The 23,724-nt window shown below is 39.4% G+C and overlaps 3 protein-coding genes across 13 annotated transcripts; 1 reads left to right on the top strand and 2 right to left on the bottom strand.

Annotated features, from left to right (window-relative positions):
* Positions 1 to 237: 237 nt before the first annotated feature.
* LOC116249559 (pentatricopeptide repeat-containing protein At3g24000, mitochondrial-like) lies at positions 238 to 3,265 on the top strand. Of its 2 annotated transcripts, none has more exons than XM_031622686.2 (2): positions 238 to 505; positions 622 to 3,265. In XM_031622686.2, exon 2 carries the CDS (start codon positions 627 to 629, stop codon positions 2,850 to 2,852), a length of 2,226 nt encoding a protein of 741 aa, XP_031478546.1. In that variant the 5' UTR covers positions 238 to 505; positions 622 to 626; the 3' UTR covers positions 2,853 to 3,265. The 2 variants fall into 2 exon arrangements, with proteins under 2 accessions (XP_031478546.1, XP_031478545.1); XM_031622685.2 differs by having other exon boundaries at positions 627 to 3,265.
* Positions 3,266 to 5,249: 1,984 nt separating this feature from the next.
* LOC116251651 (uncharacterized) lies at positions 5,250 to 11,664 on the bottom strand. 10 transcript variants are annotated; one of them, XM_050077188.1, is made up of 11 exons: positions 11,338 to 11,664; positions 10,406 to 10,504; positions 10,099 to 10,146; positions 9,472 to 9,631; positions 9,202 to 9,378; positions 8,382 to 8,516; positions 7,039 to 7,121; positions 6,260 to 6,353; positions 6,060 to 6,170; positions 5,651 to 5,710; positions 5,250 to 5,530 (listed from the first exon to the last, which is right to left on the bottom strand). In XM_050077188.1, the coding sequence occupies exons 1-9, from the start codon at positions 11,586 to 11,588 to the stop codon at positions 6,093 to 6,095; spliced, it is 1,125 nt and encodes a 374-aa protein (XP_049933145.1). In that variant the 5' UTR covers positions 11,589 to 11,664; the 3' UTR covers positions 5,250 to 5,530; positions 5,651 to 5,710; positions 6,060 to 6,092. The 10 variants fall into 10 exon arrangements, with proteins under 10 accessions (XP_049933145.1, XP_049933144.1, XP_049933146.1 ...); XM_050077187.1 differs by having other exon boundaries at positions 9,202 to 9,381; XM_050077189.1 differs by having other exon boundaries at positions 8,382 to 8,480; positions 9,202 to 9,384.
* Positions 11,665 to 21,739: 10,075 nt separating this feature from the next.
* On the bottom strand, positions 21,740 to 23,724 carry LOC116249579 (putative UDP-rhamnose:rhamnosyltransferase 1). Its single transcript, XM_031622715.2, has one exon. It carries the CDS (start codon positions 23,541 to 23,543, stop codon positions 22,065 to 22,067), a length of 1,479 nt encoding a protein of 492 aa, XP_031478575.1. The 5' UTR covers positions 23,544 to 23,724; the 3' UTR covers positions 21,740 to 22,064.

The following is a 23,724-nucleotide window of genomic DNA, read 5'->3' on the forward strand; positions in this document are numbered from 1 at the left end:
TTTCACTGTGACGACGAAGCTTTCTCCAATGGGACGAGAAAGAATCTAAAATAAGGTCTTAGGTTAGTGAACGGCGGACGATGAGCTTAAACAAATGTACATTTGATGTGGTTAATTGCAATAACCAAAAAAGAAAGGGCAGCTTTCTGTAGAGAGAACATTAGCGAGGCCCGTCCTGTAATTTCTTTCTCGCCAAGAACTGAGGACGTTGGTCGAACGGTCGCTGGATAGGGGGGCTTCTCTCCCCTCTCCAGCGCAGACGTTTTGTGGCCTCAAATTTCAAGCTTACCGCGAGAGAGAGAGAGAGAAGGATTAGAGAGAGAGAGAGAGAGAGCGCGACCTCAGCGACCTCCTACGAGGCACCTCCTTACTCTGTCTCTCTGTCTCTCTCTCTCTCTCTATGGCCTCCCTGCCATCTCCTGCTGCCGCTATCTCTTTAGTGAACACTTCCATAGTTGAGCATGAATTCCAAACTATGCAATCCAGTTTCATTCCTGCCGAAAAGGTAGCTCCCTTCTTCTCATTTGGTTGCATTAGTTCCAGGGTACAGCTGTACTTTTCGGCTTTTTTGCATATACATGCCTTTCAAAGAGTGAATTCTAGCCCAATTTTTTTGTTTAGTCCAGATGCAGGGTGCGCATTATAAGAAAGGTTCTGCAATGGTTAGTCCAATTCAGAAGACTTCATTTCCCCAACGGCTAGAGTTTAGAGAGGCATTCTCTTTGTTGGTGGAAGGCAAAGAATTAGAATCAGGTGTTTACGTTCCATTGTTGCAAGAGTGTCTGGCGAGGAAGTCCGTGTTTGAAGCCCAGGCTCTCCAAGCTCGCATGATTAAGACAGGGATTCACGAGAATCTGTTTCTTTCAACTTTCATGATCAATGTTTATGCAAAATGTGGTCGCATGGAATACGCGCGCAGGATGTTTGACAATATGCCTCAACGTAATGTTGTTACGTGGACTGCCTTGATGACTGGCTATACTCACAATTCCCAGCCCATGTCCACAGCTCGCGTGTACTGCGAGATGCTGGAATCGGGCGCTTATCCTACAAACTATACGTTAGGAACTGTCCTGAGTGCTTGCTTTTCGCTAAATGATGTGAATTTCGGAAGACAAATACACGGTTTTAGTGTAAAATATGGGATTGAAGATGATATTAGTGTAGCAAATGCACTCTGTAGTTTCTATTCCAAGACTGGATGCATTAAATCTGGGCTGCAGGTTTTTCAAAGGATGCCGGAGAAGAATGTGATCTCATGGACCACAATCATCTCAGCTGTTGATGACAATGGTGAACCAGAAATGGGTCTTCAACTATTTGGAGAAATGTTAACAGAGGGCGTGGAACCTAATGAGTTCACTCTGACCAGTGTGCTGGGTGCGTGCTGTGTCATGCAAGCACTGGATGTAGGGAAGCAATTACATGGTTTTATCATCAAAATTGGTTTAGAGACCAATGCGCCAGTTAGAAATTCAATTATGTACATGTATCTGAAGAATGGAGAGATTGAGGATTCACATAAATTATTAGATAATATGGATGAAATGAGCCTAATTACATGGAATAAATTAATCGCAGGTCATGCCCAGATGATGGACCGGATGGGCAATGATCTTTCTGCTCACCATAGTGGTCTTCAGGCTTTGAGAATTTTCCAGAAGATGAATAGATCGACAACCAACCCTGACCTGTTTACCTTCTCAAGTGTGATTTCTGTGTGCAGCAAGCTGGTAGGCTTAGAACAAGGGGAGCAGATTCACGCTCAAACTATTAAAACTGGTTTCATAACGGATGTTGTAGTTGGAAGTGCAGTGGTTAACATGTACTCGAAGTGCGGAAGCATTGAGAAAGCTAGCAGAGCATTTGTTGAAATGCCAACAAGAACTTTGATCTCTTGGACATCGATGATCACGGGCTTTGCTCAACATGGCAGATGCCATGAGGCTTTGCACCTATTTGAAGAGATGAGGTTGGCTGGTGTTAGACCAAACAAGGTCACCTTTGTTGGTGTTCTTTCTGCCTGCAGCCACGCTGGTTTAGTAGATGATTGCCTTAAATACTTTGATATGATGAAGAGAGAATATGGGATTAATCCCGTGATGGATCATTATGCTTGTGTTATAGATATGTTTGTTCGAATTGGGGAGCTAGATAAGGCTTCTACATTCGTCAGGGAAATGGAAATTGAGCCAAACGAGTTTATTTGGTCCATCCTGCTTGCTGGATGCAGAAGCCATGGGAATATGGACTTAGGTTTCGTTGCTGCTGAGAGATTACTGGAACTGAAGCCAAAAGATACAGAAATATACTTCATGCTGTTAAATACATATCTTCAAGCAGAAAGATGGAAAGATTTATCACGGGTTCGGAAGATTATGAAGGAAGAGAAGATAGTGAAGCTGCAGGACTGGAGCTGGATTAGCATTAAAGGTGTAGTGTATTCCTTCAGAGCTAATGACCGATCACTTCCCCAGACTGTATATATACATGAATACCTAGAGAATTTGCTCAAAAAATCCAAAGAAATGGGATACATTGCAGAGAAGAATGCAGAAATAGCTGAGGATGAGGAGGACGAACAGAGGTTTGTAGATCAAGAGAACTGTACGAAAGAGTGTGTTGCTACTTACCACAGTGAACTGCTGGCTGTTGCTTTTGGTCTGATCAATGTCCAGGATGGCGCTTCAATTCGCATTATCAAGAATATTCGCATGTGTCGCGATTGCCATAGTGTTATTAAGACCTTCTCAATCATAACCCAAAGAGAGATCATTGTCCGGGACGGGAAACGCCTTCATCAATTTCGAAATGGTGTATGTTCATGTGGAGATTTTGGTGGTATGGTGTGAGATGATCGAGTCATGACGAATCATGAATCATTTTAAGGACTTATTTTGGGTGGCAGTAGAACTTAAGTTGAAAGAACTCGTCCACCTTTTGCTACTGTTATGACCTTAAGGCCTGTAAATTTGAGGACAAGCCTTCTTTTCCATTTTTCTGGGCTTGGAGAAGCATCCTTCGTGAATGTGTAAGTGATGGGAAATTCTAACAACTGGTTGTTAATCAAATGGACGGTTGAGAAAGATTTTCTCTCGGGATGTAAATGGGTAGGGTGTGTCTTCTGGGGATTTTGGTTTTTTTTGAGGTTCCAATTCAACCAAATTTGGTTTGCTGTGTATTTAGATGATCCAGACCTGATTCATTTACATAACTATCTTCACTTCACATGTGAAAGAGGGGAAACTAAATTATGGTTTATGCATCGTGTACCCTCTACGAACCCTTTAAATCTAATTACCATGAGTCTGCGATTACTCTTTCTAAATCATCTGCGGTGTGCACGAATTTGCTGCGTTTGTAAACTTTTAAGGTACATGAAGACGTGGGGCATAAGTGCAACTACATACTCTCTGCAGCACCTGATGCAGGGTGCGCGAAGTAGCTGGCACCACTGTTGCTCCCTCCCTTATTGCTAAGCGACCTATTTTATACGGTCGTCTGAGATTTCATTCACCTTCCCCTTCTCATGAAAGGACGAAGCATGTGAGGTTATTGAAAATTAAATGGCTGCATTGCTGCTGCGTTACTCATCAAGTTCGTTGAAATTAGGAAAGCCATTTGGTTTTAGAAATTAGTTTGCAACCAGATAAGGTGCTACCAAAAAGACGAATCTCTTCACACATCCCACCCATTTGCAACTTAGTAACCAAGTCTGCATTATATCAACGTCCTGCCAGAACACCCGCACAAAATATCTTCCTTTCCAATTAAAGCACTCATTTAGTTAGTCACCTCTTAGTGGGATCATATTGGTTCAAAACTTAGCTGATATTTCATTGCTTCAAAGCTGAATTTGAAACCATGAGTGACTAAAGAGGCTAGGATGGGTTCTTCCCAGCCAATGTATTATCTGCCATAACAGCCAGCGAAGAGACTCAACACCTCTTCCAATGTGGCGTCTAGGGCCAAAGTTTGGAGAAGATTTCGTAAGATGTTTTACTGCAATTAAAACTACCGAGGCACCATCTCAATAATGCAGTATCAGAAATAAATGCAACAGGAAAAGTCGGAAGGCCTTTCGGAGTGGTGACTGGAGTCTGGGAAGCTTAGCAGACTCATAGTAAGATGAAGTTCGAAGGGAGTAACGCGACCTCCATTGTTTCCAAATACCGTGCATTCGAGACGATATGTCAAATAAAATCACGTCCACCGGAGGACCAAATGGGCGCAATTTTATTAGCAGAGAGGTTTAGCAGGGATGAAAGCCTCCCCACAACCAGCAACTTAAGCTGAATGTACGTTTTAATATGGAAAGCGTTGACAAATAGGATACACTGCCTCTTTCTGACGGTTCTTTCATTTTTTACAGAGAGTAGAGCAGTCAAAGGTGCAGAGTGAACGTAGTACGTGATTTGGATTATTACATGAAGCCAATCCAAACAATCAACCGATCCTAGAGACGCAAGAAAATTTCTGAACAAGATTTTGAAAGGGCAGCGATGCAGGGTCCTTCATGTCATGTCACCACCTTTTTGATGTTTTTTACAGGTTCTACGGGATATCTATATTCTTCGCAAAAAGACAAAAATATCAGGTTCATCCCTTTTGCGTTTGAATTGAGGCTGAGCTTCCACTCTCAAGCCTTGCCAGGCAAATATCATTAGGAAAGTGAGACGATAGAATTTTAGAGTTGTGACTTCATCCAGAGTCTTCAACTTGACATTTCCATATACCCCTCCCACCTATTCCCCTCTTCCCTGTGGTGAGAAGGTGAATATGGAATCTGAATAAATCAACGAGACACCTGAATATGGAAATGAACCGGTCAATGATCAAGCTAAAGGACGACAGTGAACTAACCTTTCCATATTATCAAAATCATGCAGTACTTTTACCAGTTACCATTGCCGAGTCCAACAGGTTATGTAGAGGAGGCAAAAATATGCTTGAAAACAGAACCAGGTGACACACGTCAAGCCATGTGTTTAAAGGTGAAAGGAGGTAAGGTTTCTTTTCCTTTTCTCTGTTGTCTTTCATTCTGTCCAGCGAAAGAGGGAGAGACAGCAATCAGGAACTAGAGCGGTGTTTTAGTTTTTCTTTCTCTTTTTCTGCATTGAAGAGCTGCGGTAAAGGAGAGTCCTATTTCTGCAGCACAAATTGGTGGTTTATCCTTCAAAGACGGATGCTTCGTAATAGGGGCTTCACACTTAAACAAGAGGAAAGCAAGGACTTTGGGAAGAGAGATAGACAGCTGTGCAGCTATTAGTTCCATATACAAGAATAGTGTTCGAGCCTACACCTCCTCGTAATTGATCTAGTTACACATTTACCTTAACTGAAAAAGATGGTAGACAATTACTGTGTGGATCTGCATGCGCACTTGCTTGCAGTCCCAGGGCTGCTGTTTCTTCTTGCACTTGGTGTGTTCTAGCAGATTCCTCAGCAACACTGGCAAATCTGTAAGCTCCTCAAGAGGTAGGTTGCCCAGTCAGTTACCCCGAAGGCTGCAATACTCTGTCGGTTCCTCCTGGTTCAGACATGGAGACAGTTGGAGACAGTTCCAATGTTAATACGGGATGAAAACATTTCATTTGCAGAATACCGAGAAAATAAGTAGCCACACTGGTAGCCATATTATCACACTTACACGAGATCTCACACACACATACTTTCCATTCGTAGAAAATGTGCGTATGACTTCTTAGCACTGCCAAAGGAGATGTACCAAAAAGCGTTTTAGAAGATCCAGTCAATGTTCAATCAACTTCAAGAATATCTTTGCCACTTTGCCCGTTCAATATCAAAGGCAGATCCTAAAAATTCTCCAGAGAACAGATTTGCTGTAAACAATCTTGACGTTGACGTCTAGATTCTCAACAACAGAATATATGAAAAACTATATGAACAAGCAAAAAGAATAGGAGAAAACATAACATGTGAAAGAACCTCTGAATTGACATGATGAAGCTGGCTCAATCTTTGTCCAAAAATGAACAATATGTGCCTACAAGAAAACTTCACCAACGAAGGCAGAAGCTCAAATAAAGACATATAACCTGTGCTGATCTCCATCTGTCCATTTGGGAAAATCACGAAACCCACTTGTTGTATTCATCCATTTTTATAGTAAATGAACTTGAAAAAGAGTTGCCTCCACCGCCATAAGCCTATAAATGCATTCAAAGGTCAAGAAACACAAAATGATCAAGCAAAAGCACTTATCACAAGAAAGCGTGTTGCCCAGAGGTTTCCATACCTTTGCAATTTCAGAAGTATCTGCCTTACTGTCAGTACTCCTCAAGCACATCTTCAGAATTCCTCGTTGCATATACACAACTGCACCTATGGGCCTGCCCATCATCACCATGTATTTGCAACAGAGAGCAATTGTATAAATAAAATTAATAAGTAAAAAAAATAAAGATGTAAAAAAATTTCTTTAATTCCAAAAGAACGGTAAATCACCAGTCTTCTCTATACGAATAGCATAATCAAATAACACAGAATGAACAAAAATATAAAATGAAATAAAAGAGTAAAAGCAGCGAAATAGTAAACTAAAAATTTTCTACATTTGGAAGAAACAGAAAAGGCAGGAATGGCAATCAGAACGTCCCTGAGAGTCTGAGATACTCATGTTCATTGAGCTATGAGAATACAGGAAAAGAAACAAAAGGAAACCTAACAAGTCTTTGACATTCCATACTGTAACTGAGCATTTCTGTGTCTATTCTCTACTTCTTGTGCCTACCTACTCCTTTTCTCGCCTTCATCCAGGAGAAGCATTCACATTTTTTCCCTACGCATGATGATTGAAAGCCTTAAAAATTAAATATAAGAGAATATTAACTAACAAAAAAAATTATTTCAACATGCTTTCCTCAATTCCATATTTCACATTTTTTAGTTCCCATCATTTTGTGTTCTTTTCATTTTCTACGACACTTTCACTTGACACAATAGTATAACATAGCCAGTGACCTTACAGATTAAATCAAAGATTAACAATATAACATTGTAAACCAGAATAGGTACCTCAAACCAGCTGCAGCGCTCCTTATGCTAAGTTCTTTACCAATTTCATCAGCTAAGTTGGAATTTCCATCTGCTCTTATACCCTAAATTCATTAAAGCAACAAAAGAAAACCTCAGGTTATGAACTCGGAAAAGCTAGTGGTAGGCTATTTGTAATCCAAGTCTGATATGTATATGCACTAAAAAGTAGACAAAATGAACAAACAACAGATAAAATTATCCTGTCAGACATAACTCATACAGGATTAATCAATTCTATTAACAACTATAACAAGTTCAAATGTTTACTTAAGAATGATTATGTAAGTCACATAATCCACATCCAAGGTACAGTTAGCAGTTTGTGCATTTATACCACTAGGGGTAAAACAGAGGGATTAGCATCCTGGAAATTGTGAAATGTCACATCTACACAGTATATTCAGTTCAAATATGCAGCATGGATCTATAACAAAAAAGGACAGTGCCATAATAATGAAGAAAAATTTCTTCCATTCACCCCTAGTAGACTATAAGAAGGCTATTATCAGATTCTTTGAAGTACAATACCCCTGTAGGGGCTGGTCTGGTACATTACCAAAACCAAAAGTATTATGAAGATACAAAAGATCCTCTTTCCAAATGCATGAAAAGCACAAACATGGTGAGGCTTCATAGATGTCTCTCTTGGCACATTGCAGAATTTAATCCTTCGACTATTTTGCTTGCTTGCGAGTGGACAATATAAATATTCATTGACTAAATGACCAAAAATATGGCCTTAATGTAAATGTCAACCCATGAAAAGTCAAAACATAGAAGTATTTATTTTAGTACATTTGTGAAAGTGACTTCACATCAACTTTGTTTTCATACTTGTAAAGCTACTCTTCTTTTTTTTAATTTTTTTTTTTTTTTGAAAAAAACAACAATTTCCCAAAGCTATTGAATGCTAAGAATTCCAAGTTTTCAATGTATCTTATTGCACCCTAGTTGGCAAGAGTCCAGTAGCCAGAAGCATCACTTTCTTACACCCTGATCTGGCTAGTATGTGCCAAAATAAATTAAAACATCTTCAAGCATAATTACCAAAATCAAATATTTGTGTGATGAACTAATAAATATATGAGCTGATTTTGCACATCGAGAAAGCCACATCGACCATTTAATGATACCTCATTTTCAATAATAGTGTTGCTCTGCAAAGAGGTATCAACACTTCGAATTTTGAAGAAAGGTTACTCATACTATGAGCATGATATATCACAGTTAACAATAAGCTTTTCAGATTCTATTGATCAGAAACTCAAGAGAATGACAATATAGAGTCACCAGAATAATTAGTATAATGGAACATATGGTACCAAGCAGTTGCCATAGAATCCCTTTCCTAACCGAATCTTGAAAGGCTTCCCCAACAATTTTTTCGCAGCATCCTGACGAGATTTGATTATTGAACTTCCCTTTGCAATTAAATCAGCAGGATTCAATTTTAATAACTGTAGAAAGTGTTCATTTCATCAGAATTGCAGAAAGGACGAAACACAGCAACAGAGGAGAATAAAAGGCATAATAGCAAAGACGTTATGCATGTGCATGTCTCTCTCTCTCTCTCTCTCTTTCCCCTCCGTGAATTATTGGATCAGCGACATAGAAATTTTGGTAGGGAGTTCCTTTTCCCACTTAACCCTTCACCTTACATGAAAATTCTTCAAAATCTATGTTCATATTAAAAACCCATCATTCTTAAAAAATACCAATCCACCTAGTTCAGCATCCAGTACCATGGTTGGTCCCATATTTACCAATTGAGAGGCAGCAACAATAGTACATGACAGTTTATGCACAAAGTATTCAGCCAAAGCAAAAGTGGTAAAAAATGTGAGCTTAGACCAAGATGTTACACTGTCATCTCAGGTAGAGAAGCTTCAAGCAATGTTGCTAAGTTCTTAGCACAGTTTTCTTTAAAAAACAAAAAATTGGGAACTCCTTCTTCCTTGCAAAATTCTGTCAGATGCCAACTGAATGCCCTGAGTTATATGCTCCAACTTTTTAATATTTTTTCTCTGTAATGTACAATTTGATACTAATAGCTCAATTGGTCAAAAATCAGGATGGAAGAAGGCATAGAAACAAAAAGGCACCATAGAATTTCTGACTGCAACTTCACAGAGAAGTCCTGACCTGATCAAATATGTAAGGATTAGTAACACAATTTAACTTTGCAAACATTGGTCTGATTCCGATATTGAATGCACGGATGTCTGGTAGCTCCCATTTACGAAGATTAGCATCTTCAATGTACTTGATAAGCATCAAAATACGAGCAGCATCTTCGCCATTAATCAAGCACATTTTCTCCTGCTGCTTCATGAATGGAACAGATCACTGTTAATGCTCAATGTTACATAAGAAAGGCAACTGATTATAGATTTGTGCAAGTATAAGCCTTACCTCTGCTGAATTCTCTGTGTTGAGCTGCTGAGTGAAGTAGTCATATGCCGCAACTGCACTGCTCTTGTTGGTATCTAGATGTAAATGTAGGTTTCTTGGGCAATCTTCACCAGGATCCACCTTCAACAGAGCAGATTTATGATGATCAATGACCACAACCCTGACACAGATGAAGGATTTCCCATATGCAAACTGCTGTTAGTCCTTAATGTTACAGCAAGCCTCACCCAGAAAACAGAAAACATCAATCCTTGATGAGCATAAACATGTTAAGAGAATATGTACCATTGATAAGGTATTAAGGATAGATAGAAATCACAAATTTTTACAAACTTATGTACAAAAAGCTGCATCTTGAACTTGAAGTGGATGCACAAAAATTGAAACAGGAGCCGAATATAAAGACAGGTGTTTACTGGGTTCCTGACTTCTGTTCTTTTTCTTTTGACAATTGAAACAAAGATGCAAAGATGCCATCCAACACCAAAGGCACGAGAATTTTGGAAATTAAGAACTAACTCACTAAGATACGACCATGAGATAGGTATACATCAATAATTAGCATCAGATTACTAACAGGTTAATCTAAATGACAATTAAGAAACAACTATGATTTTTCAGAAATACCTAAAACAGTGGATCTTGAAATCAGTGATGGAAACAATGCCAAATGTTCTGCAATCAAAAGGGAAATTATCTGAAATATTATAAAAGAAGTTGAAGTAGAAACTAGAAAGTTCTTCTTCTTATCTACCACAGTTAATAGATAGCTGCTGGACTACAAGAGTCCAAAAAATTGCTACATTTCTCCAACATGATCTTCAGAAAATCCTTCTAAGCAGTTACAATAACATTAATATGAACTTTCAGGCGCAGAAAAAGGGATACACAGAGTAGAACCAGAGATTTTAAAAGCAAAAGTAGAACGACTTACTGGTCTATTAATTGTGAAAGTTGGTGGGGGAAGTGATCAGGCCCAACAAAATCAATAAGGTAACAAGTCTTAAGTCCTTCAATTTTGAAGTCTACAGCCCTAAAAGAGATCAAATATAGTAAATGTTTGATGTGCGACTTCTGGAAAATGGGAAAAAAAAAAAGCTGTCATATGCCAAAGTTATGACATGCTGAGATGCAGCTAATTTTAATATATGAAGATATGCTTGACCGCTATAGCATTGCACGCATTTACATAGTTAAGTTGCAGCATGCCACAACCGTGTTTGAGAACACCCACTATATCAGTCTCAAGCGAACATCGGCACCAACTTGTTGTAATCAATCAGGTTGACAAATCATACACGCCTTGTGACAATGATAATCCTACTTTCATTCTACCAATATCTACTTTATAAATTATAAGTAATTTACAATTCAAAAGGTTATGTCGTTAGAACTAGCAAGGATTTGGACTAGCTAGATCCAACCTGTACAACATGGGCGAGGAAGTGCATCACATAGTTCCGTCCATGAATTCCACAAGAAATTCTAGATCCACTTCGTCTGAAATTGTTCATAAATAGACAAAGAAATGCATCATCCATTCAGGAAAAGGATAACGGATTCCAAACATACCATTGATTTTCTGATTTCTTTCTTGGATGAATCTATTAAGAAGCTCGAATCAATTAAACCGATGCAGATTTCGTTTTAAAAAGACAAACTCAACCTATAACAGTACCGTTTGCCCGAACACTAAGAACCTTCCAAGGATCCCAAAACTCGTTGACTAACTACATAAGAAAGTAACTCCGACTAACTTTGTCCAATATAAACGAGAAATGCGCCAATTGATAGAACAGGAATACAAACAGAAAGAACAAAGAAAGGGAAACCAGAGAGCAAAGGAGAAGGAGCCAGCTAGCGAACCTGAAGGGATGAACGGAAGAGAACGGGAGGATGAGGAGAGGGCGACAGAGGTGGGAGTGATAGAGGCGGGCGAAGAGGGAACCGAAGGCCCCGGCGAAGGATGGGTAGTTGTAAAGGACGAGGCTCTCTGCAGAGGCCTTTGCTAGGGCATCCAGCGCTGCCTTCGACCGGAATCCCCTTCCGCCGCAACAGCGCAAGGTCTGCCGCCATGGCGGAGGAGGAAAAAGGCGGGAGAGCCGAGGCATCGTCATTGGCACGATTTCGAAACTCTGATTTGGCAGACTGAGGCCGCCTTACATGACGCTGAGTAGATCGAATGATCGGCCAAATGCGTCATCGATTTTACGGGAAACATACATAATCTTAGTGATAATTAAAGACACTTTCGCACTTTAGAATTTCCTTTTTATTAAATCCATGTCACTGTCTTTCAGGTTAACGAAAAAGGTTCAAGAATTGCCTTCTCACAAGTTTGGGATCAAGTGCGTGATAAAAATAAATTTTGTTTGTTATGAAAAAAATAAAAAATAATTCAGTTTTTCATTCCTTTTTCACTTTTGTAAGAACGAAACAAAAGTAGTTAAGGTGCAACAAAGGCTCAGAAAAAAAAAAAAAACAAGAATATAAAGACAAAGAGGAAACAAGATTTGGTGATATTTTGTTCATTACGATTGAGTAGTTCACGTCATTTTAAAGATGCAAATTAAGATTCAAAAACCTTCTCCTAAGTTATATTTCTTTCAAATAGAAGATCTAAGGTCCTTGTAAACATCATGAATTTAAAATCCCGAAATCTAAAATGCCATGGTCACAAATCACCTTCGACTTAAGACCCGAGTTAACAAAGGCCCCTCAAAGAAAAGAGGTAAAAAAGAACTTCACGATCCACCAAGTTGCAGCATTTTGGCTTTTGCACTCTTGAGGCCATGTTCGATAGTTTGGATTCGAGATTTGAGGCTGAGTTAAAATCCATATTAGGCTAAATCTACAACTTAAACAAGCACTAGATATCTAATTGTGGATCTCAATTTGAAAACCACATATTTATGGTCGGAGGGTGAGAGGCCTGACCACATATCCATGGTTTTAAAATCTCCGAAAGCCTCGGCTTAGAGATTCAAGGAGATTAAACTTAACCTAAAAAATGATTATTTGAAAATTTAACCTTTCTAACAAAAGATTTTAAAAGAAACCAAGAGAAAGCAAGAAAGGCTTGTTGATGGATATCTTCCAAAATTCCTCATAGGCCATAATGCGAAACCTATACATGGATCGATGTTAGATCCATATAGACGATTCAAATAAAGTACGTGAGGTCCAATTGTGGTAAAGGAAAACCAAATATGGCCCATTGGTGTCTACTCGTGGTCCTTTGTCATGGCAGTATGCACTGGAAAGTCTGGTAAACTGGTGGACAGAACAATACTATTTTGAAGTTAACAAACAACAACTCATAAGCCACACCGAAAATCTGGAGTTCATCTGAAGCTTCATCTTGAATCCCGCATTGAGGACCATACAATCATATGATATGTATCCTTTTTTAATATAATGATTTTATTTATGAGATTTTTTTGGAACAGTGACATGATCGTAGAAGGACCGTTATTATATCCCATAAATCTACCTCAAAAGATCAAGACAAATTCACGAAACACTTGTTTTAGTGTACCATAAATGTACTCTATTTTTTTTTGGTAATATTTATAATACATTTGCAAAGTGTTTCTGCTATTGAACGACCCCTGTGATATTTAAAAAATAATTTATTTTGAAAACTTTGTTTTTTAATCATGATATTAACATTTCATAAAAAAAACCAACAATTTTCTAACAAAACCCAAAATAATTTAGAACATTCGTAGGTGATTTAATTGGCCTTTATTTTTAGATACGAGACTTGTCACTATGGACGGAGGATGGATACATGACACAGCCACACTTGGATCCTGCACTTACCGTATCGATGTAAGACATCTCGTTCACGTATAGTCTGTATCACCTGGCAATATCTTTTTTGTTTCAAAGGGACGGCAATGATATTTACAGTTCACAGCAAGAAAGGCAACAAAACTTTGTGTCATATAAAGTCTCCCATACTGAAAAGACTGAAGCAAATGGTAGGGTACCCTGCAGAGGAAAGGGATGGATCTTTTATATCTAGCAAGTTTGTGGTCAGACATGAACCTAGAAAGGTTGGCCACTTTTCTGGGTTAGACGGGGGCCCTCACTAGTAGTAGTAGGCTGGTAAAAGTCCCTGCAATTTGAGGGGCTTCTCAATTTTAAGTAGGAAAACAAAGAAACTTGGAGTTTGAGTCATGACAAGTTAATTGACCGCCGGCTTTAAAAAAAATTGAAAAAAGAAAAAGGAAAACAAGTTCAATGTTGGGTTTAAATTCAAGTCAGTTAAATCTAAGGGTACGAGTCCTGATGGATATAATATAGCTGGTCGGATTGTCCGACTAGTGAAACCCTAGTCGTCAATTTGATTACTGTGAGCACTATTCCTATGGATTGCAACAGTCGATGCTTGACATTGTGCTGCTTCCCACTCAGGTAGCAACCTTAGACCTGTTTAGTGGTGGAGGAAAGGGGAGGCAGTTGGATTTATCATCAATGGTCTAAATCCGTTCATGTTAAACCCGTGAAATATGTTTAGGAACATTGTAGATTTTTTTTATTTATATTTTAAATAAAAAAGATAAATAAGCTGACATAGGTCCGCAGAAACCATATCTGGGACTAGATCATCTCTGTCAGCCGAGTTTCTTTATAATTGGTCTATATTTGAGAACATATTGGATCTCAAATAAGAGGGTTTTGGGGAAGCTAGTGACAATATTGCTATATTTCAGGCTTCTCAAATAACGGAGGCCAACCCTCTAACAAAGCAGTTAGGGTCCGGTAAAAGCTTCCACTTTCGATTAATTTAGTACTTGACCAGAAACTGATGAACTGAAACTTGATTTTCATAAAAAATATACATGACACCCACGCCGTCAAATTTAATCGAGATAGAAGCTTGAACATAAGCCTTGGGTAGATCCAAACCCTTGAGATAATTGAATTCTGGATCCTTCGATTTGACAACCAACCTGGTCAGCTCCCAACTCCATCCAAGAGTCTCTTAGCCGCTATCATTTAGGAGTAAAGCAAAAGAGTACTGTCTTTCCACAGGTCACCAGAGTGGTACTAGATCGGGGCAACTCTGAATACTAGTGGACCCAAATGAGTAGAACAGGGGTCGAGCTTAGTATGGTGGATTGTGATCCCCAGACAATTAACATGGTTCGAACTTTGTGAATTTGGCTTTAGTTTCTGCTAAATAGAAAGGATGGAGAGCAGAATGTTCTCATGATATTCATAACTTAACGACCAAGAAGTTTTACTCTTGCAACAGAACTAGAATCTTTGTTTCCGTTCACTCACTTTTTCATGCAATCACTTAGCCTTATAAGATCTAAGTATTGGGCATTAAGAGGCCGGTTGGCATCAGCAACAAATTGTTACTGTTTCGTAAAACTGCTTTAAAAATTAAGATAGATTCATCAAACCCTATAACATAAGGTTTTATGAATAGACTCCAAATTTTTTATATAATCAGTGAACAAGAACAACAACATGCTATGGATGCCAAACGCCTCCTAAATGTTTTGACAACAAAAAAACACATGTACCCCATTTCACATGTTCAGTGTCCTTAAGCAAGAGATGTGGGCTGGCATATTGGGTGTTCAATGGCAATGCAACTTTTTTTTGGTTCTGTAAAGGCTTCTCCCTTTGATGCCGACCTCACAGGAGCCCTTCCAAGGGCCTACATCTGTCCTCATCCATCACTCTCACGGCCACTTCTTGCACGGCACAATATGTGGAACTCTTATTTCACTTTTTTGGCGAGCCATGTGTTGAGTCTTGTGCCTTGGTTTTGTGAGGCAAGCGGCCAGCCGTTTCTCAGTTGCAAAAGCGTCTTATTTAGTTGTCAATGCTGTCATTACAACTTTAACATGATTAGATGTGCGACTTAAGTTGTTGGTGCGGCACAGCTGACAAACAATGACTTAATCCCAAACTTGTTAAAGCAGTTTATTAAAATAGTCTCTTGTAAGTTGGGGATGAGTCTACCCTTTAACAAGATGGTCGAAGTCTCCACCCTTCTCGTTACTCCCTGAAAGTTTCGTGCTTGCTTTCAATGCTTCAGAATGACGGTCTTTCTATACTTCAATTTGAATACCAGTGATCCCTTTTGTAGCACAGGAAGTTGATAACTCGAGAATTCGAAACAGATATTAACTGCTTACTAGTTCCTGCCCCATATCCATTGCTCCAACCCTTTGAGGGATTGTGACTATGGGTTTGAGTTTTTCAACTAATTGAGATGACATTAAACTCGTGTTTGTAACTTGGTTCTAGTGTCTAAACACATTATAAGAACAACAAATAACTCCTACTTGGAAGCACATTTAAATAAGTGGTAGAGAAACCTGATTTAGTTGGAACAAATATCTCAAACTAATTTCGATGCAACTTTGATGGTTTTTTATTGTTAATTCAGACGAGCTTATCAAGTGTTCACTCTACACCCAAAGAGCAGAATTACTAGACAATCTTTAATTTGTTATGAGAACATGCAGATTGTTTTGAGCTTTTCTCACGCCAATATGTGCTTGAATTTAAGAAATTTGAAGTTTAAAAAGCCGAAGAAGACAAAGAGAAAACATGCTCCAACTCTTAAAATGATTTGATCTCATTGGTTTAGTTTCAGTTTGAATCGAGGGCACTTGGTCCAAAGTGAGACGTGCACTTGGACCCACGGAGAATTGAGCCATGCTTGGCACAGCTATCAAGAAAGGAAACCCCATCCATCCTCAGAATCAGATTTATGGACAAACTTTTCTGAAAAGCCGGTCAGGAAAACTAAGTGGACCCTTTGGTCAACACTGGTTTTGTGGGCTCTTCCTTGCAATTAGTGGAGGCCAATCTTAATACTTTCTCTAAAAGTAGACAGAGTGCAACAGCATAATGGAGCAATTCATCTATCGCAAGCTTTCTTCCCCTTCCCCTTGTCTGGTAGTAATGTGAAGGACAATTTGAAAATGACGACTTCATGCATGTAGACAAAAGAGAGAGAGAGAGAGAGATTAAATATAGAACCACCAACTTACCATTAGTAACATTACAAAGCTTTAAACCATGGATTATTATGGATAATGCTGCTAGCTTCATATTTCCGGTTGGGATTTTCCTACCTCCAGATGTAAATATAAGGTAAAGTAATGACAATGCTTTGTTTATGATCAAGAGGAGGATCATATTCATCGGAGCTAGATGCCCCACCCACCTTGATCTGTTTGCTCGTGAAGCCTATTTTCAGTATGATTCATTTAGATCATTTATCTAAAATTGGAGCTAAAAGATGGTTTTATCTGAGGACTATTTTCCCCTGGTTAAGTGAAAATTGGGTATGGGAGAGGAGTTTTTTGGGAAAGCTTTCTATGTTTTGATTGAGGGAGGTGCCAATTTTTACCACAAGATGCCAAATCTCTCACCACACCATTCTCCCCTTCTTTCACCTCTAGGTCTAAAGTTGTGCTAAACTTTATAAAATTTTAGAAATTTTCACTTGTTGTATATAAAAATTTTGAAAATTTTGAAACTTTAATTTGGTCACCTTCATGAAAAATTTTTGGATCTGCCCCTGATGGGGTTCAGTGTCCATTCAATTTTGTGTCATGCTTTACTCTATAAAGTCTAGAAGAATAAAGCCCTTAAAAATTAAATTGATAAATTGATCAACAGACTCTCACTAGCCTGCTAGCCTAACCAGTTATATTTGAAGCTTTAATTTTTTCATCAATTAAGATAACATAACATATAATAAGAGTATATGTATAAGGTAAAATTTGTGATATTTCACAATTTAAAAATAAAAAATTCAATATTCAGCAAAAAAAAACAACAAAAAAAAACTTGTAATTACTTGATAATTCCAACTGACTGGCAGACCTTAACTCGTGACCCAAGGGAGTTGCCAACTATGATCGTAGTCATTTAATTCAATCATACAATTCAAGGCTTGCCCGTAAATGGGGATCCCAACGTCAAGAGGTACTACCCACCTCGATTGGTGCATGTCAAATGGATCGAACCACTGAAATTTTCGTGCGCCGGTATGACTAAAAATGAAAATACTTTCAATTCTAAAAAAAAAAAAAAAGGAAGAACAAAAATGAAAATAAAAGAAAATAAAAATCTAGAACGAATACTGCTCTTTAGAAAAATACCAAAATATCCCTTCTATCTACATGGGTTGCGTGCACCTGTGCACGCAATCACTCCCCAAATGGACTCGCCTTCAACAGTAGTTATTGGATGAACAAATGTTCTCTGTGAAAGTGATCGCCGTTGTATGATAGAGTTTGGATCCTTGTTGGATTGAATGATCTCGTTAACTCCAGCAGCAAAGACGGATGGTCAAAGAAGGAAGATGGTTCTAGAACTTCGTTTACTTGAACTTTCACACCTGTGTCTCATGGCTGTGACTTGCGAGAAGGAGAGAGAGAGAGAGAGAGCAGATCAGGTAACGCAGAGTGTGACCTCCTGAATATGAAACGCCGCCACCAAATACTTATCAGAAGAAAGGCACCAATTCATGAGGAGACCGGTGTCGATGCATGGGCCCGACCTTGCAGGTCACCACGAGAAGAAACTTTTGTCTGTCTGGAAAGATGGTTGTTCTCACTTTCTCATCTGTATCCTTATTAAAGTGTCGTTATTTTCTTGCCGTAAGAAACATGTTAGTCATTCTAATACAGCGTCGAGGCCCCAATGGCCGTTCTGCATGTCCAGTTGGGATGTGCTTTTCTGGACGCTCATGATTCTCTATTCATTGATAGAGTTGTTCAATCATGTAAACAGATGATGAATGGTTAAAAGAAAAATAAATAGAAAAAAATATGAATTAATACTAAACGACAATGAATTAATACTAAACGGCAAAAATACTCGTAATTTTTTCTTTTTATTTTTTTAAGTGCCCATCATATTAGATGGATCCATCTTAATTAAATGACTGAGTGATTCTAAAAAACCATCCTCACCAATCAAGATATATATATATATATATATATATATATATATATATAGATAAAAAATCTATAAATCCTTTATATATATCACCATGTGTTTATTGGATGTTGAATTCATCCAACCAACTGTCTATCTACACACATGCAACCGACATTGAGGTGAGGATTTAAAATTTTCTCTCTCCCTCCTAACACTCAGCTGAAAATGAATTGATCCGATTATTGGCTTAATCGTTTAAAAGGGAAAACTGAGTATAAGATTGAAAAAACAAAAGTAAAAAATTCATACACCAACAAAATCTTGACGAATTTTTTATGTCATCATAATTTCCCAGAAATGACCTAAACTTATTAGATTATGATCAAGTTGGCGGACTCCAAGAGTAGTTTATTGAGGAAAACTTGACGGTCGGACACTGCTTGGTTGCCCTTTTTTACATCGCTTTCGGTGCGATTATTGTACGTTCTTAGATTAAACAATAACAGTAACTTCCTTTGCGATCATAGTTCTCGAACATCTCCTGTTTGTGAAAGTATTAATTAATAAATATATGCTCAGTATTAAAAACGTTATTTTTGCGGAATAACCAAAGAGAATTCCCATTGCATGTGTCATATAGCAAACAGGGAATATATAAATATTGCCATTTTTCAAAATATCATAATTTATGGAGTTGAACATATATATATTTAACTGCGCCGGACAGTTTTCTTGCGACAAAAATATGATTCAAGAAGCCGAGAATTTAGGGTTCCAATGAGAATTGTCAGCCTGCTTCCACTCAAAGATACTAGCGTCGTTGACAATTACAAGATTTTTTTTAGCGAGTAGAAGGCTAATAACCTTAAAATTTCCACCCCTCACTTTCCTCTAAGTTCATGGCTACATCGAGTATTTATATGAGATATGGTAAATTTCAAGGAATGTCACTATCTCATTGTTTGCCGTATCAGAAAAGTAGAAATCATAAAAATCAAACCAACTATAACTCGCCTTCTGCCCTATCAATTAGGGCTAAGCCCCTTACGGTAAATGCATGATTCTTTTAAAACATGTACTTTACAAACATATTTTCCAAGAATACAGTATTCTTCTAATCGAATGCGACACTAGTTATGGAAACTAAGGAGAAGCTTCATATTCAAAGTTTTATCATCGAACTTTTTGTGACACCTCCTATATGCTTTTAGGTGGCACAGAATGGCTGAATTTTGCGCAAATATAAAAATTGGTTGAGCATAGGTTTTGTATTCCTTTAATTTCATTTATAACTGATCCATATATTTGCTCAGCTTTGCATTGTCCCAACGTCATGTTGGACTGACATTAAGCAATGTCAAAGATCTCTCTTTCTATACGACACAATTTACAAAATAGAAAGAACTCTTAAATCGGCTCACAGTGACATTCAAGGATTAACGAGAAAGAAGAAGAAGAAGAAGCCGTGAAATCTTCTAACCGCAGCCGCTTCGCCGGACGGACGTCAACGATCGAGCTACGTCTCCGTCATTGCCCCGCTGGTTTCGTGATGGGGAGCGCGAATCTGGCCATATATCCACGGCACTGGTGCTCCTCTTCATCCATCTCCCAAGTCCCTTCATCGAAATTCTGGGAGTAGCTCAACGGGTCGTACCTGAAGCTCCCTGGCTTTGTCCTGCAGCACGGCCTTCTCCTCCGCAGCTTCCGGGTGAGCCTCCACCACCTCTTCAACCTCCCCCTGACACGTCCCCAACATGAGTTGAACTTCACCAGGCCTTCTTCTCCATGTGGCGAATGGTGCTCCTCCATGGCACTTCTTCTTCTTCTTCTTCTTCCCTCTTTGTATATTTCTTTTCTCTGATGAGGAGGAAAAAGAATGGCGGAGGGGAGAAGGATAAAGAGGGTGTGGAAGCTGAGTGGAGGGAGGCGTGGAAGAGGGTGCGAAGCTAGCGTGGCGAGTTGGTCCACCTTTGGCTCCTTCTACCCTTCAAGGGAATCTTGTGTGGATGATGGTGGTTCCGCCATCGTCCCTTGTCAGAAATGGGGTCTACAATAATTGCCACATTTTATTTTGTTTTAAAATTTATGATGCAGGCAATATATATATATATATATATATTTGGTTTGAATTCTGCCATGGCGTGGGATTTTTTCCCCTTAATTCTTTTTCTCTTTTTCGTTGGAGCAGAAAAAATCTGGAAATTAATTCCTTCGAGGGCATTTAATGAGCGATATGTTGACGTTTTGGTATCGTAGCACTTGGGGCATGAACGGGATTAATTATGGATCGGATCCTCGAGTTTTACTATTTCGTGATCCGACCCTCGGGGTAATTGTCTGTCGTTTTTAATGAGATTGCGAGATTGTTTGATGTATAGTTTGGAGAATTTGTTGCTTTCCCCTTATGCTCAGAACCGAGCGGGGCCCCTCCAGATCGGGCTGATGAAAGGGAATCCCAATGAAGTCAGATGGGAAGGACGCGACGACGAAATTTCTGCCTGCAAACCAGATTATGGTGCGAGTTCACATCTTATAAGGCATGTATGTAATCTGGCGGATGCGACTTTTGTTGTTACAGGTATGCTACTTTCATGTATGCATCATTTTAAGTACGATAAAAAAAAAACTTATGAAAGTAGCATACCTGTAATTGTGTAGAGATAAAAAAAGATTTTAAGAATTTCACAAAAGTAAAATTTGTCGGTTCGTATATACATATTTTATGGTCAATATATCATTTAAATAGTTGAAAAAATATTTTTGTTTTTTGTCTCGCTTATAAAGTTATCTCACTCTTATTATTTCATAAATATTTATTATTTTATAAACATTATCTCATACTTATGTTTAGTGTTATCTCATGCATCTATCTGTTATCTTATTATCTTACAAATGTTTTGTTATATCGTAAACATAATGTAAGAGACATAAAAAAATAGAGAGAGAGAGAGAGAGAGAGGGGAGGGGAATGAAAAAAAACATAAAAGGACTATATTAAACGGGACAACATCCACATAGTCTGCAGTTGAAGTTGAGTACAAAACAACATACCACACCAACTAGAACCAACCGACATCCTCCTCTAATTGATAAGCAAGTGTGAGTTCAATCCTTTTTTTTTTTTTTGGTACATAGTAGCGGTTTAGAACCGCATTAACTAACTATAGCACGAGGTCGAGCTACACCAATCAGATCCTCCTCAATCAATCAATGCAAATGACGGTGGATTGAGAAGAATAGTCACTCCAAAAGATCCTTGAAAAGCCCATGAGACAAGAAAATCCACACACATATTAGTTTTTTTGTACGTATGACATAAGATACACTCTCAATCACGTCTCAGCAATTCTTCACACTGTTTCACTATCTGAAATAAAAGATCACGAGGCTGCAGGTCTTTTAAAACCTTATTCACAGCTACAAGGAATCTGATTCAACAATAACTTTACGAAAGCCACGTTCTCAAGCCAATTCAAACCATGAAAAATAGCAATAACAATAATTTTACGAAAGCCACGTTCTCAAACCAATTCAAACCATGAAGAATAGCAATAAGTTCAGCCTTCGTTATATGAATATAACTCGCACGACAAGTGAAGCCAAATAACCATTCTCCATTATTATTGCAAAATAAACCACCAACTCCAACTTCAACTGCAACTTCAATCCTTGTTCCCTGCTGCCGGCCTTTTTTTTTCTTCTTCTTTTTCTCGATCCCTTATATGTTTAACCAACCGATTAATGTAGCCATCACCGAGTTCCTTGTTATCTAAGATGGAAGACTTCATCTCCCTTACTTTCTCCTCGATGAGCTTCCCTTCATCTTCAACCATGACCAGCCTTAGTGCCTTGGCAACATCAAGCCCGGTGAACCTACCATCCCTGTCATCCCTCTCCACCTCGATGCCCACCTTCTTCTCCACCAATAATCTTGCTACCAATCCTTGGTCGAACACCATTGGCAAAAGGACTAGAGGCAACCCGAACTGGAGCGCCTCCACGGTGGAGCTCATCCCCGAATGGTACAGGCATGCGCCAATGGACCCATGCGCTAAGACTTTCACCTGCGGCACCCAGCTCATGCTAATGAACCCTCGTTGTGCGGTTCGGTCTCGAAAACCAGGTGGCAGAGGATCATCAACATCGTCTTCTTTATCGTCACCGCCACCACCACTAGTACTAGAAGCAGAAACATGGCCCGGCTTCCTTAATATCCAAAAGAAGGGCAGATTGGATAGCTCCAGCCCCTCCGCTATCGCTTGTATCTCCTCCTTGCTCAGCCTGGCCTCTGTACCGAAAGCCACAAACACAACCGATCTTGGGTCTCGCTGATCTAGCCATCTAAAACATGCAACCGATTTGAGGTTCGATGCTTTAGAAGCTTGTTGTTCTTCTACTGCAGCGGGGAGCAGACCGATGGGAATGACAGGTTTCCGAGTGAGTTCTTGAAGGGCAACTATGTATTCCCCTTCGAATTCCATGAAACTTCTAACGAGCAGGCTTTGGCATCCCCGGATCGCCCATTCCATGCGCTCTCCGTCAGTCACACCAGACGCATTTTGACCTCCGCCTCTGCAGAGGGAGACCGCCTCGTGCAGCTTGTACCTCACGGTCGACGGGAAATTGAAGCAATGAGCAAGTATCACATCTTCTGGCGTCAATTTTCCCGTTCTACCACTGCATTCTGAGAGACTGCTAAAAATACATGTGGCTCCAGCACTAAAGATGCTGTAGAAAGAGCAGGGGATGCTCATCTTTCTTGCGATCGGCGGGACCCAATAAGTGGCGAAATCGTATATAATCCAATCCGGGGACGTCGACCTCACCAGCGTCTCCAGCGGCTCTTGCAGCATGTCGTAGGCTTTCTTCAGGTACTGCACTGCATCTTGCTCCAGATCGGCGGTGGCCTCAGCGTTTTCCGGCAAACCGGCTACGGGCGGCAACGGGAAGCCCAAGAGATGGATGCGGGACGCGAGGTGCGTGGGGATCTTGGGCCGAAGCTTTTCTATGTTTTTTGGGGTGCAGACAAAGGAGATGTTAATTCCTTTGGCCGCCAGGGCATTGGAGAGCTCCAAAAAGGGAATCATATGGCCGAAGGCTAGCCAGGGAACCATAACAACGTGGCACTGAGTCTCGCCCATTATCACTATCACTGTTGCAGGCTCTGTGTCTCTCTCGCTCGCTCGCTCTCTGATGTTCGATGGTGCGGAGAGTGAAACCTGTGGAAGAGAATATAAATGGGAGAGAGACGGAATGAGGAAGGCAAAAGGAACTACAAAATGGAACCAAGAAGAAAAAGTTGACCATTGACAAAAACAATCT

The sequence above is a fragment of the Nymphaea colorata genome, chromosome 3 (assembly GCF_008831285.2).
Source record: "Nymphaea colorata isolate Beijing-Zhang1983 chromosome 3, ASM883128v2, whole genome shotgun sequence".
NCBI classification, from domain to species: Eukaryota; Viridiplantae; Streptophyta; class Magnoliopsida; order Nymphaeales; family Nymphaeaceae; genus Nymphaea; species Nymphaea colorata.

What these genes read in the sequence shown, in the direction of transcription:
- LOC116251651 (XM_050077185.1), bottom strand. Translation starts at nt 11,588, where the DNA reads ATGACGATGCCTCGGCTCTCCCGCCTTTTTCCTCCTCCGCCATGGCGG. An exon ending in GATTCTATGGCAACTGCTTG is followed by an intron (nt 7,122 to 8,381) that starts GTACCATATGTT and finishes TAATGAATTTAG; the next exon opens with GGTATAAGAGCAGATGGAAA. An exon ending in ATACTTCTGAAATTGCAAAG is followed by an intron (nt 6,171 to 6,259) that starts GTATGGAAACCT and finishes ATGCATTTATAG; the next exon opens with GCTTATGGCGGTGGAGGCAA.
- LOC116249579 (XM_031622715.2), bottom strand. Translation starts at nt 23,543, where the DNA reads ATGGGCGAGACTCAGTGCCACGTTGTTATGGTTCCCTGGCTAGCCTTC.
- LOC116249559 (XM_031622685.2), top strand. Translation starts at nt 401, where the DNA reads ATGGCCTCCCTGCCATCTCCTGCTGCCGCTATCTCTTTAGTGAACACT. An exon ending in GTTTCATTCCTGCCGAAAAG is followed by an intron (nt 506 to 626) that starts GTAGCTCCCTTC and finishes TGTTTAGTCCAG; the next exon opens with ATGCAGGGTGCGCATTATAA.